General features: G+C 32.7%; 1 protein-coding gene across 7 annotated transcripts in view; it reads right to left on the bottom strand.

Annotated features, from left to right (window-relative positions):
• The window catches only part of LOC134691339 (MYND-type zinc finger-containing chromatin reader ZMYND8-like), a 62708-nt gene that overhangs the window by 12824 nt on the left and 36723 nt on the right, over positions 1-13161 (bottom strand). For all 7 annotated transcript variants that reach the window (XM_063551805.1, XM_063551809.1, XM_063551808.1 and 4 more), the window contains 11 exons: positions 11045-11110; positions 9582-9719; positions 7489-7604; positions 7122-7265; positions 6227-6340; positions 5222-5314; positions 4515-4602; positions 3667-3722; positions 2406-2486; positions 1825-1884; positions 644-699 (listed from right to left, as the gene is read on the bottom strand). In XM_063551805.1, coding sequence (XP_063407875.1) covers positions 644-699; positions 1825-1884; positions 2406-2486; positions 3667-3722; positions 4515-4602; positions 5222-5314; positions 6227-6340; positions 7122-7265; positions 7489-7604; positions 9582-9719; positions 11045-11110 — 1012 coding nt within the window. The remainder of the gene's footprint in view (positions 1-643; positions 700-1824; positions 1885-2405; positions 2487-3666; positions 3723-4514; positions 4603-5221; positions 5315-6226; positions 6341-7121; positions 7266-7488; positions 7605-9581; positions 9720-11044; positions 11111-13161) is intronic.

Raw genomic sequence — 13161 nt, forward strand, 5'->3', positions numbered from 1 at the left:
TTTACAAATTGTGACACAGATGGGCAGTTGTCTAATTGGCTCTCATACCACATCTTCTTACATCCATGTGAAATTAGGACCAGTTGGTTTTTTATCATTTATCAATCTTGTTCATTCAAGATGGCTTCTTTCACTTAGTGGAACCTAAATTCTCAAAAGATCCACTACTGTTATTTCTTTTGTGATTGTACTGTAGAAGAATGACCTTTGTGATTGTACTGTATAAGAATGACCTATGTTTATGTCTATGCTATGTCTCTCTTTTGGTACATTCGACACAGGCAAAACAATAACTAGTAGCAGTCTAAACAAAGTATTTAAAAAAAAATTACAATGCAAATCATTTGTAAATCGTGAACAATTGAGAAACTTCAGATAAATCAATACCAAAATTTTACACACAAGATTTTGATAAGGCATTCTTTTTACAAAATGGCTGAAGCTTGATGTATTGATTACAAATAGCCTAAAATTGTCCCAAAAATCATATGTGTTATATTTTCTAGAATTTTGCCCCCATGATAAAGACCGTATATTTGACATTTAATCTGCAATTCAAAGTATTGTATCTCTAAATGGCTGTTTTGTGTTCACTTGTGTAGCTAGATAGCTTTTTCACCACATCATATGATCTTTTACACACCTATCATGAGCTCCAAAGAAACGAACATCAACCTGACCTTCTACTTCACGTAAGACCTGAAATGTTAATTTGCATACATGAATTATAATTAAATCAAGAGGCTCCAAAGAGCCAGAATCACTAGTCGGGTTAAAACATATGGCATTATTAGTATAACAGCCGATTTCAATGACGGTGAAGCTAAAGGTAATATCTTTGGTTAGCTTGCTTGCTATCTGAACCATGAAGTCATTATTAGGTAAGGTACAAGGATCCAGAAATTTTTTCACCTAATTTCGGTCATTTTCATACAACTTAAAAGTTGTTGCCCCTTTTCAAAAAAATGATTGTCAAAATCACATCACTGCATGAGACTCACTATGAGTATGCTCATACTCGATCGTCATGTTCGTAGCATCAACAAACTTGTTTCACTGTTGCATCGCATTTGCTTCATGATTTGTCCTATCATTTTCCAAAAATCGATCAAGAGCAATTAAGAGAAGGCAACAGTTTAAAAATAAAATGATTTTAATGACTCAAAACGATAATATTCTCAGTTATCACTTACATTTCTTTCGATTCTGAAGTCAAGATTCAAACCGGATGTAATGCGACAATACTAAAACGAACAATTCCGGACTCATTTCCGGGATTAGTTTTGTTTACCCAAATCACAGGAAATCAAAGTAGCCTAGTCCATTGGCGGATCCAGAGGGGGGGTTCCGGGGGTGCGCACCCCCCCTTTTTTTTTGCCGATCAATGCATTTGTATCGGAACATATGTTTTGCACCCCCCCTTTGCCCTAGGTTAGCACCCCCCCTTTCGAAAATTCCTGCATCCGCCCCTGTAGTCCTACAGACAGATAGATTAGTCATCTGTCAGACTAGTCTACTCATAAAGGAGGGTAGTTTACCTAACCTACCAATGACTTCATGGTTCAGCTAGCAAGCAAGCTAACCAAAGATATTACCATTGCTTACACACTCATTGAAATCAGCTGTAATTGATTTCCTTACTTGCAGGTAGTTATGTGTACTATTTGTAGATCTTATTAGTGGCATTTTTGTAGTCTTGTAATAATTATCATTTTCACTTCTTTTTTTTTCTATCATCTTTGTATTTCTAAATATTGTTTTTCCTACTATAATACTTTTTATCCTCAAAATATTTTTGTTTTTGTTTGGCCCACATGATCTTACCTTGGCAGGCCAAAATGGGTAACCTTTTAACTTGGCCCAGACTAGACTGTGAGGACTTCTCTATAAAAGAAAATATACAAATTATCAGTACAAGTTGTCTTCCGTTACAAAAAATTGATTCATTTTTATCACTCAACTCCTCATCAATTTAATTCATTGATTGTGGGTTTGTTATGCCACTCTTAGCACTACTGACAATATATCATGGTGGTCAGCTTTTGTTGTTGGAGGAAGCCGGATAAAATCATAAAATAAACTTGTAGAACAACTTTGATCTAACAAAAATTAACACTTTAACTATAAACCGCTTTAAATTATTTGATAAGGACGTTTGATTAGCGCATTAAAAGTATATGTCATCATTATTGATGAATTCAAAGTGAATCACCCAAGTTCTCAACAGGAGCCATTTATATTTTTTTGAAAGGCCTGAGTTCTTTCATTTCATTTACTTTTTAGAAGATGATTAATAGCAAAAAGAGCACAATAAGTTCAATCATTTCTAGGTATATCAAGAAATTGTAATCTCGACTACATTTGTATCCTTTTTTTAATCTTTCTTCTGTAAAATAAAATCTTACACAAAGTTCTGTGAACCACTCATCATTTTTGCGAACACATGAATTCCAGTAACAATCTGGACATAGTTCTATCTCAGCCATCTGAAATCAAATAAAATAAGAAGTTTTAATATGTTTATACAATGTCATTTTAATAAGTTGTCTTGGAATAGATTTATACATAAATTCTTTTAAATTCATAGATTTGAAAAAGCATAGTTCGTGTAGTTCCATATTAGTAATATTTTGTTATTGTATTTGAATCAAATACATGTTTTTTTCTAACTTGTTAGATAGAATGGTAAATAACATACAAGTTTTAAAGAGATATGGTGAATACCCAATGAGACAGCAACCAAACAAAACACAAAATTAAAGGTCAACATACAGCTTTCAACAATAAACAAATACCTATGACCATGATAACTATGCAATGCCCCGAAACAAAAATCAGATTGAAGAAAAGTTTAAAGTCATATGAAACGAGTGACTGGTGAAAAATAACGTTTATCCAATTCGTAACCAATGTATGTATATATGTCTCCTGTGCACAATTTTATCATTTTTTACGCAAACATATCGTATAATTGTCAATATTTTTTCTTTCTGTCTGTTATAATGTTTATCCAATACATGAACCAATGTATGTATATATGTCTCCTGTGCACGATTTTATCATTTTTTACGCAAACATATCGTATAATCGTCAATATTTTTTCTTTCTGTCTGTTATGATGTGAAAATATGGCAGTTCATTAATTGTCGTGTTTTGAAGATGTAGTTTACTGTTGTCACCTTATATATGTTGTAAACAATCAACAAAGAAGCATGGATATTGAGCACGTGAATAACACGTACAATTAGATAAAACTTTATTTCAGTGACAGATCCATTGGTATTGTGATCACCAGATTTTTATGAGAAGGGTCACACTAAGGTCACTTGCATACAGAAAATAGGTCAGTAAATTGCTTCCTGGAAGCAAGCAATTAAAAAAAAGTAAATTTCTTCTAAATGTGGACAAATTAAAGAATTTTCTTCAATAAAAAGAATATGTACACAAGTTTAATAATGAAAACTATCCATTTTGTTTTATATTATATGCATATTTTTTTTTAATTCGAGGTTTCATTTGAGTTTTTAAAAGACGAAAAGTTTGGAAAAATGGTTTTAATCACATGTCAATCAGGACTGTGGTGGGGTAATGACATTAAATCTAAAATGAAATAAAATAATTAGATGTAAAATAATTAGATAGTTATACAAATAAAAAGAATCTCACCTCATGTTTACAAATTTTGATGATCATTTTAGCACTGGCAGTCAGTTTGTGGTGGGCTGAAAATGTAAGAAAACATTATTTGTTAGATAGCAGCCCTAAGACACCAAAAAATTGAAACTAAATAGTTTCAAGCTCTTATTCTTACTAAAGTCTTAAGTAGATTTTTGAAATGATTGATATACTCTTAGCAGAGTGGGAATAATTCTGTATAAAGAGGCCAAATCTTATCTTAACAACTTTGGATTATAATTTTTTTTCTTTATATAACCGGTATTTGATATAGTCATACAAATCATTTTACACATACTGTAGATTTAGGAGATAACTGTATTGTATTTTAAACTCCGACAGCATCAATTGGGGATTTGATAGTCGCAAATTAAGTTTACTGGCGATGCGTTAATGGAGACAGAAAACAGGTATTTGCGACCATCAATCGCAAATTGATGCCGTTGGAGCTTAAAATAAAATATTGGTATCTCCATTCTAATGAAACTGACAGAAAACAACGTTAAAACATGCATTTAAAATATGTCATATGCTGTCTGCGCTTGCGCGTACGTCCCATAGCAAATAAAATGTAAATAAATGACGTTATCCAATCAAAATGAACGTTACAAACGTTGTTGCATTAGAATGATTGTTATTTGTATGGTATCAAATCTTGTTAGAATTTTCAGGTAAAGGTTAACTATAAATCTAAATGAACAACCAAGTATTAAATTTCTGAAGGCTAACTTTGTCAAATCCATCAAATCGAAGGCAGAAAAAATTGCAATCCCACAACACAGCTTAAAAATCTAAGTCTTTACGTGAAAATATACTATATACACTAAGAAATGACATACTCCCATTAAATATAATGCAGTTATGTAAAATCCATTTAGCGTCTGCCAGGAAAGCCTCAGTACAACCATACATCTTTTTCTTTATATTCTGGAAAAAATAAAATATGTGAAGAATTCTGTATTTATCATTATCACATTTAAGTAAATGTACTGCAAAAACCCGCAATTTTCAAATTGAATTCCAATTTGTTCCATAGAATACTTAATTTCTGGCCAATTTTTTCTTCTTCATGTATGGTGTTCTCCGTTTCAATTAACTTTTCATGAAATAAGAATTATTAGGTCTCTCGCAAAGAGTTGTCTTGTTTTAAATTTTTTATTTATAGTGGATTGGGAAACAAGTTTTGCAACTTATATTAATCCAGTCCACTTTGCAGGTGCGAGTGCTGCCTTGTAGCGGCATTAGCCTGCTCTTTTTCGAAATCTACAAGGGTGCCTTTAACGTGCAAGAGATATGGCTCTCTCTTAACACAGTTCAGCCATTTATCGTCCCCTTCCGATGGACTATCATCGTATCCTCTAGACCATACTCGCAAATGATGTCAAGGGAGAGCCAAAAATTCAGTCCATAAAATTTTCATCCCAGACGAGAATCGAACCAGGAACCTTTGTGTTAGTAGTCCGATGCACCAGGGCTTGTCTTATTGGGAATCATACCACATCTTCTTTTTTCTATATTATAAAACATTATCTTACATGCTACATACCTTTTCAATCATGGTCAAATCCATAGGATTGAATATGTAATCAGAATAATGTGAAACAGACGACTGATCAACAGGTATCATAAAGGGCTCACTCTGTAATGGTAAAAAGATATAATTAAAATCTATTGCTTTTGCATGTTGAACATTTTTTTTAATACTGATATTTGTATAAAGATTTAGGAGATAACTGTATTGTATTTCAAGATCTGACGGCATCAATTGGGGATTTGATTGTGCAAATTAAGTTTACTGGCAACGCGTTAGCTGAGACAGTAAACAGGTATTTGCGACCATCAAATCCCCAATTGATGCCGACGGAATTCAATTTAAAAACAATATTGTTATCTCCATCCTAATGAAACTGACAGAAAACAACGTTAAAACGTGTATTTAAAATCTGTCATATGCGGTCTGCGCTTACGCGTATGTCCCATAGCATCAATTGTCAATTGATGCCATGTAAGAAAGTGACGTTATCCCAATAGAATTATTGATTGATAATAATAGCAGGTAAATTAAACATCAGGAATGTCAAGATAAAGTTCAATAGACAATGTAAAACTTCAAAAATTCAAAAATACCCAGTAAGACTTCCATGTGAGTTTTATGTCAAATACTAATTCTAAGAAACAGCAATAGAAGTACTGTTGCTTTGCTTTTAGTGTTTTTTTTTGTTTTGCTTTGTTTTGTATTAACTGTTTTTGTGTCATCAATGGATACTCCACATCCTTTGTTTTACTATTATATACACTAAAAATAGTTCCGACTTACAAAAGTTTGCATCATTTGGATAATAAACTGTTGCCGCAAAGATATATGCCTCAACTTAGATATACTTCATTTGTGTAATTAACTAAAGCACCATTAAAAATACATAGGCTGATAAATAATTGCTTAGATTGACATACATAATCTGTATCTTTTAAGGTAAATTGATGAGATTTCATTGATTGACCTACTTTCTCTTAGATTGTCCTATTTATACTGCTTGATTGACCTACTTACCCCTTGGTGTTTCATTCTCTCTAAAGCAAACCCTAACAGAGAACAGAGGGTATCAACTGTAATCATGGACATGGCCATAGACTGGGTATCCACACACTCAGCTCTCATTATTTTCTAAAAAAATAATACATACTAGAAGTTGTAAAATTTGTTTCAAGAATATCAATATTTACAAGATCAAGCTACAACAATGCATGACAGGTGAGGCCACAGTAGAGAATTCAGCTCCCTTCAAACAAATGCTAGGTCATAAACTTGCAGTGAGATGATTTTTTTAACTCTGTGTTGAAGACCTCACTGTGCTTTTGGGATGAAGAACATCAACAAAGGCACTGTTCTTTTGCTATTGTGTTTTTTTACTGCATATACTGATTTTGTGTCATTGATGGATACCCCATATCCTTTCTTTTCCTTTAGGTGTCAGACCACCAATTACTCCCTCCAATTTAGAACATATGTAAAAGTAGCCCTACTCTGACACAAAATAGTGCTTTTGATGTCCTTGTTTACTTAAACTGACCAACAAATTTGAAGAAATGAAACTTTTGGTGAAAGAGAAATATATCTAGATCATTTTGAGCCAAAATTTACCTGTCTATGAGTTTGCATTAAAAATTGAGGATTAATGCACTCCATAGAATACTAATTTTAGATTTTCAGAAAACCAGGGTTTTTTGTGGAGTACCTCTGTTTGAAGGTCAATTATTTTGTTAGAAGGCTTTAAAGGTATGGTGAAAATTGGCATGTAGAAAGCTGATAGGGATTTTTAATTGATGGTCTGACACCTTTATTGTAAGGAACTGAACATTTATATACACAATTAGAATGATCATCAATATTCTCATTCTACAGCTTGATACTAAAACTAATTTAATATTGAATATTAATTAATCACCTCACATTCTGGACAGACCCATTCCTTGGGTAGATCTGAATCGAGGTCCAGACATCTAGTATGGTAGACCCTGGGACACAGTTCACAGCATACCACAGTCCCTTCCTTGTTACACAGCCAACAAAAGTAATCATTTCTGTTGTCCTGGGAAAAAATAGATAAATTAATACATGTAAAATTCACAGTTTTGCATAAAAATTGAAAAAAACATGTTTTTCTTGAAATATGTTTGTTTTAGGTGTCTTAACACCACTTATAGCAACCTTGGCACAAACAGATTTATGGAACAACATGGATAACACTAAATGCAGCCTCTGCTACGGCAGGGGCAGAAAAAGCAATTTAAAATAATAGATAAATAAATTACCTCTCCTGTCCCATCATTTCTTCCTATCTTTCTCTTTTTAGGAGGTGGTGTTCCTAAATTAGGAGGTTCTATCAATGGTAATTTCTTCTTCCTATTATTCACACCACATGGAGAATCTACAACCACATTTTAAAAGACCAGTTAGATAAAAAGAACTAATACTTGCAGACAAAAAAACAATCAGTACAGCAACATTCCATGCAGTTGTTGATTAGGGCGAAGAGAGTTTATCTCTCCTTTGATTAAAAAAAAGTTTTTGCTTTTTCATTTACCAAGGACAGTTCACTCTGAATTTGGACTTTGACCCATAATGATTGTAAAAACTTGTCAAAAAGTTCTGTCAAATGCATATCTTCGGAACAGTAACCACCATCCCCCTTTTTCAAAAATCCTGAATCTTTCCATGGTATGGACAAAATGAGTATTTCTCTGACATCTATTTATTTTTTTGTCCTCTGATGTTTTTATTTCCTCCATAGTGACGCCTTTTGACGCCACCCCCTTTACTCCATAATGACGCCTGTGTAGTACCTCAGTTGAAACTCTGGCAACAAATTGTCTGCTTCAGACTTAAAGAAATTTGTATCCAATATGAAAAGGATATTCATAAGAATATCTGACTAAAATTTATTTGATGAAATATTTGTTTTTCGCAATTTGTTTATGGCAGATTTTACAGTATTGTGATTTGTCTCCTACTTTCATGTTGCTAACGTGACGGAGACAAAAATAAGTAATGTTAGCGACATTTGGACATGTAACATGAGCAACAACATCTTTAAAAGTTAAAATGTATGCACACAGTGATGTTTAATATATGCCTGGAGTAATAAAATTGTACAGTCTGGTTTAGAATTTCTAAATATACAGAATGTCATTTGCAGGTGTACTTTATATCAAATGAATACACATGAAACCAATTCGTAATAGTAACATTAGCAACATCTACTATCATGACATTACGTTTTGTTGCGAACGTCTTTTTGATGGACGGAATACATTTAAGGTCCTCTTGTAACGATATTACATACAACTAACCTTCTTTGCTACCCCATCATGTGAAGGAACTGACTCCGAATCTAATTCTGCAAAGGGCGATATCGTAACTCCTATACAGGAGAGTTACAGATCTAAATATATGTTGCTCACGTGACACTGATTTGGATGGAAACCTCAAGTAGTAACGTTCGCAAAAAATAAAACAGCCAATGATATTGATTCCTCAAGTCCTTTGACCCCCTTACGTCATCCAAATTTAATATGATTGCTATTTTCAATTATTTATAAAACCCGGGATAAAAATAACTACAATTGCCTGTCTGAGAACCAACAAGAAAATTGCGATCGTGACATACCACAATGGACGGAAAAGACGTGACGTTAGCAACAATATTATTAAATTACCTTTTTTAGCCTTTACCAATAAAAATCTGCCTTAAAGTTATGATTAAAACACAAAAGAAGACTTTTTATTAAAATATAAGTCCATGTGATAAGGCTCAACTTATAAATAATACTTCAAAATTCCACCCCAAATAAGCTGGATGTCAGTAAAGTAGGTCATGATGTCTATTACATGTCCAATATTTTGAAATTGAAAACCCTCTAATTCTAACAAAAAACACAAGCACAGAGTAATTTTTATTTTTATTTACTCAGAAAGACACATTTTATTCAATAACATAATGCATTACTCCATTACACAGTCTGTTTCACAGTTTCAGCAATTGCTTTTTTGATGGATACAAAAAAACAATAATTCCTTCTTATTGTAAAATCTGCCTTATACTTTAAAGCATATTTTTAGCATTTTATTGAAAAATCATATGCGAATCAAGTATGTAAAAAAAAATCAATGGAGGAAAGGGTTAAGGTATATACATTGATAATTATTAATGATTTTTTATAATTGGAATATATTTAACTTTAAGATGTAGAATAAAGCTTATGATGCATTCTTCAGAATATGACAATGGCTCATAAAGTATGAACCTGTATGTTCTATTCAACAGTTTACAAGGAAATTTGAACTATATTATTCATGACTAAAACAGATATTACAAAAGATGAGTAATGATAGAACTGTAGTTTACCTTTTGTCAACAGTTTACTATTGTTTTCAATCTCTTTAGCTACAGCTATTGTAGTTGTACCATTCATATGTATACTTCCTGTTGACAGGCGGGTTCTGATTGGTCGACTGTCCTTCCCTTCTTTTTCTTCTTCTGGTTCTGCAAAAGAATTCAAACATTAATTTTTGGTTAGTGAATGTCATGTAATCGTACTTTCCTCTAAAACGATTTTTTCCTTTCTTTTGTTATGTACTGCTTGGACCTGTCATTGTTATTTTTAACAAGTGATAAATACACCTATATTTTTTTTAGCAATTTACCAACATCATGGGATTAGCAATCAATAAATACAGTGCTAATCTGAACATTTAATGTTGAATCCTAGATAATGAGTATCAAATTATTTTTATCTTCAGCCTGCATATAGATTTAAGAAGGTAAGATGTTGTTTGAGTGCCAATAAGACAACTTTCAATCCAAGTCACAATTTGTAACAGTAAATCATTATAGAGCGGGGATAGGAGGGGTCCTGATCCTGAAATTCCGGGCTTAAAAACACGAAATCCTGAGGTCCAGAATTTAAATATAGTAAATCCTGATGTCCCGAAATCAGAAAAAAAGAATTCCCAGATCCCAAAAGGGTTAATCCTGAAATCCGGAGCTTAAAAACACCCGATCCCAGGGTCCCTATAAAGGTCCTATCCCCCCTCATAATAGATCAAAGTGCAGCCTTTAAAATTGAGCCTCCATCTTAAACAAAGAGCCTCAACTCACACCAAACAACAAGCTATAAACATGATAAAGGGCCCTGAAATGATGGAGATTTGTCTCATTGGCACTTAAACCAAATCTTCTTAAATCTATCAACTCTGAATTAAGCTTATCTATTATCTGTTTAGGTATGGGCTAATCATCATATCAATAAAAGGATATGTTGGCTATCAATTTATGAATTCTAAGGGGTATTAATCCTTATATGAATTGATTGATTGGTATTTTTTTTCATGCTACTTTCAGCACTATTTGCATTTTTAATGGCGGTCAGTTTTTATTGGTCTACCAGAGAAAACTGCAGCCATGTGGAAGAAAAAAACTGACAAACCTAGTCAATTGTCCGTTTCAGAATCTAAAGCATCATGGGTAATTTCATTGTTCGTACCCCAAAGTGAAAATATCGTTACGTCATTGGTTGAATTTCCATTGTTTATAACGTTTTTAACCAATCAAAACGCTTTGGTGTAACTTTTGAAAATATTACCCAGGATGCATTAGATTTTGAAACAGTGAATTAAGATTGGTGTTGAGCACACCTTACCCATGTGGGAATTGAACTCAAAACCTCAATGTTGACAGGCTAGTGATATAATAGTTGATCTACTTAGAACATTGCGTGACTGGGGACCCAGGGTATGAATAAGAAAAGGAGGTTTGAGGTATATATCCACCAACCTACACCATAAAATCAGGTGATCTACTTTACAAACCTTTATTCTTAGTCTTGTCATCTTTCCTCAGTCCCATTGATCTTCTTTTAGCACTGCTGGGCTCATCTGTAATAAAATCAAGAAGTTATTAACAGGTACCTTCTAACTCGGCTCTGCTGTACTCATCTGTGATAAAAAACAATAAGTTATTAACTGGTACCTTTGAACTGGGCTCATCTGTAATAAAAACAATAAGTTATTAACTGGTACCTTTTAACTCAGCTCTGCTGGGCTCATCTGTAATTAAACAATAAGTTATTAACTGGTACCTACTAACTCGGCTCTGATGGGCTCATCTGTAATAAAACAATAAGTTTTTAACTGGTACCTACTAACTCGGCTCTGCTGGGCTAATCTGTAATAAAACAATAAGTTATTAACTGGTACCTACTAACTTGGCTCTGCTGGGCTCATTTGTAATAAAAACAATAGAATTATAAACAGGTACCTTTAAACTGGGCTCATCTTTTACTAAAACAACAAGATATAAACTCTTCTGTGGCTCATCTGTAATTAAAACAAAAAGATGACTTCTTGCAAGTGAAAGTAGAACCTTATCTAGTGCATGAAGTAAATTGACAAATAGAAGTATGTTTATGCAGCTTGGTTAAATTTATTCTAAGTTCAAATATTTTGTTTTCTTCTCATATTATAATTCATAGCAATCTTATCCAAGTATATTTGGTAAAAAAAGTCATAAAAAATCCAGAAATGCAACCATTTAAAAAATTCAATAATCTGAATATTTGGTTAGTCAAAATCACAGATATAGTCTTACAAAATAGGCATGTTTGGTTTGGACAGGTTGTTAACATTTAAGCAGAGACTGTAGAAATCTCTGACAGTGAGGATTTGGTTTCTTCAATGATCAACAGGATCTTGTAACAAAAATTTGCATAGGTTAAATAATATAGGATTACTACAGAAGACTGTGCTGTTTGGAAGAGTTTCTGAACCTTAATCCTAAACCAATTCGTACATGAACTTGCCATTACATTTTAATATAACACCATAACAGATTATCTACAAGTTTATAAATCGGGCCATTTTATGAATGTGGCATTTATCCAAAGAATAAATAACAGGTAAATGTGTCAAAGCAAAATCAATAGTAATATACAATGTATTTAACATTGAGTTTTTACTTTGTGTAACCTTTGGCCTGAATGGATTTATTTCATAAAACTGAGAATTTGGCTAGCATATTTTATCTCATCAACCATTTCATTTTGGATAGTACTAATGTCATTTAATAAATGGTATTTTCTTTTTGATTGTCAAAACAATTTTTCAGATGTCTCTTCAAATTGAAATAATTTTGATATATGAATGTATGTAAAAAACATTATGCAAGGTCTCTAAAAGATAAAATATTGTTTATATAAAATATGGTTTATAGAATCAACCGATTTTTTGCAAGTAATCAAGGGCAAATTACCAGCTATTAACTTTAGCACTGAACACTTTTTTGTACACGTATGACAATCAGCTTTTTAGGCATTATTCATGTTATTAGAAATCATATCATGTTTATTATCATTCAGGCTAGGAAGATTTGTAAATTCTTAAGAAAAAGTATCTTATCTTGCAAAAGGATTAATACATCGCTACATTGAAGACCTGTTGGTGACCTTCTGCTGTTGTTTTTTTATTTAGTTGGGTTGTTGTCTCTTTGACACATTTCCCATTTCCATTCTCAATTTTACCTACTGTAAGAGGGGGGCAGGACCTTTATGGGGATGTCAGGATTTATTTTGTGTTTTCTAGCTCGGGATTTCGGGATTTATCCTTTGGGGATTCATGCATTCTTGTTTCGAATTTCGGGATGTCAGGATTGAAATTTCTTTAAATTCAAGACCTCAGGATTTCATGTTTTTAAGACTGGGATTTCGGGATCAGGACCCCTCCAAATCCCTCCCCCCTCTTTAAATGTAAACTGGAGCTGTTTTAATTTTACGACTTAATGAAATGAACATAAGTTTTACAGATAAGTCGCAATTCATATTGTAACTTGAAGATATTATTGGAAGATGTGTCTCGTGAAGGTGATTATAATATCAGTCGAAAGAGATATATCTCATTTTGAGAAGATTCAATAAAAATTGGAGTCACTTTCC

The sequence above is a fragment of the Mytilus trossulus genome, chromosome 11, assembly GCF_036588685.1.
Source record: "Mytilus trossulus isolate FHL-02 chromosome 11, PNRI_Mtr1.1.1.hap1, whole genome shotgun sequence".
NCBI lineage: Eukaryota > Metazoa > Mollusca > Bivalvia > Mytilida > Mytilidae > Mytilus > Mytilus trossulus.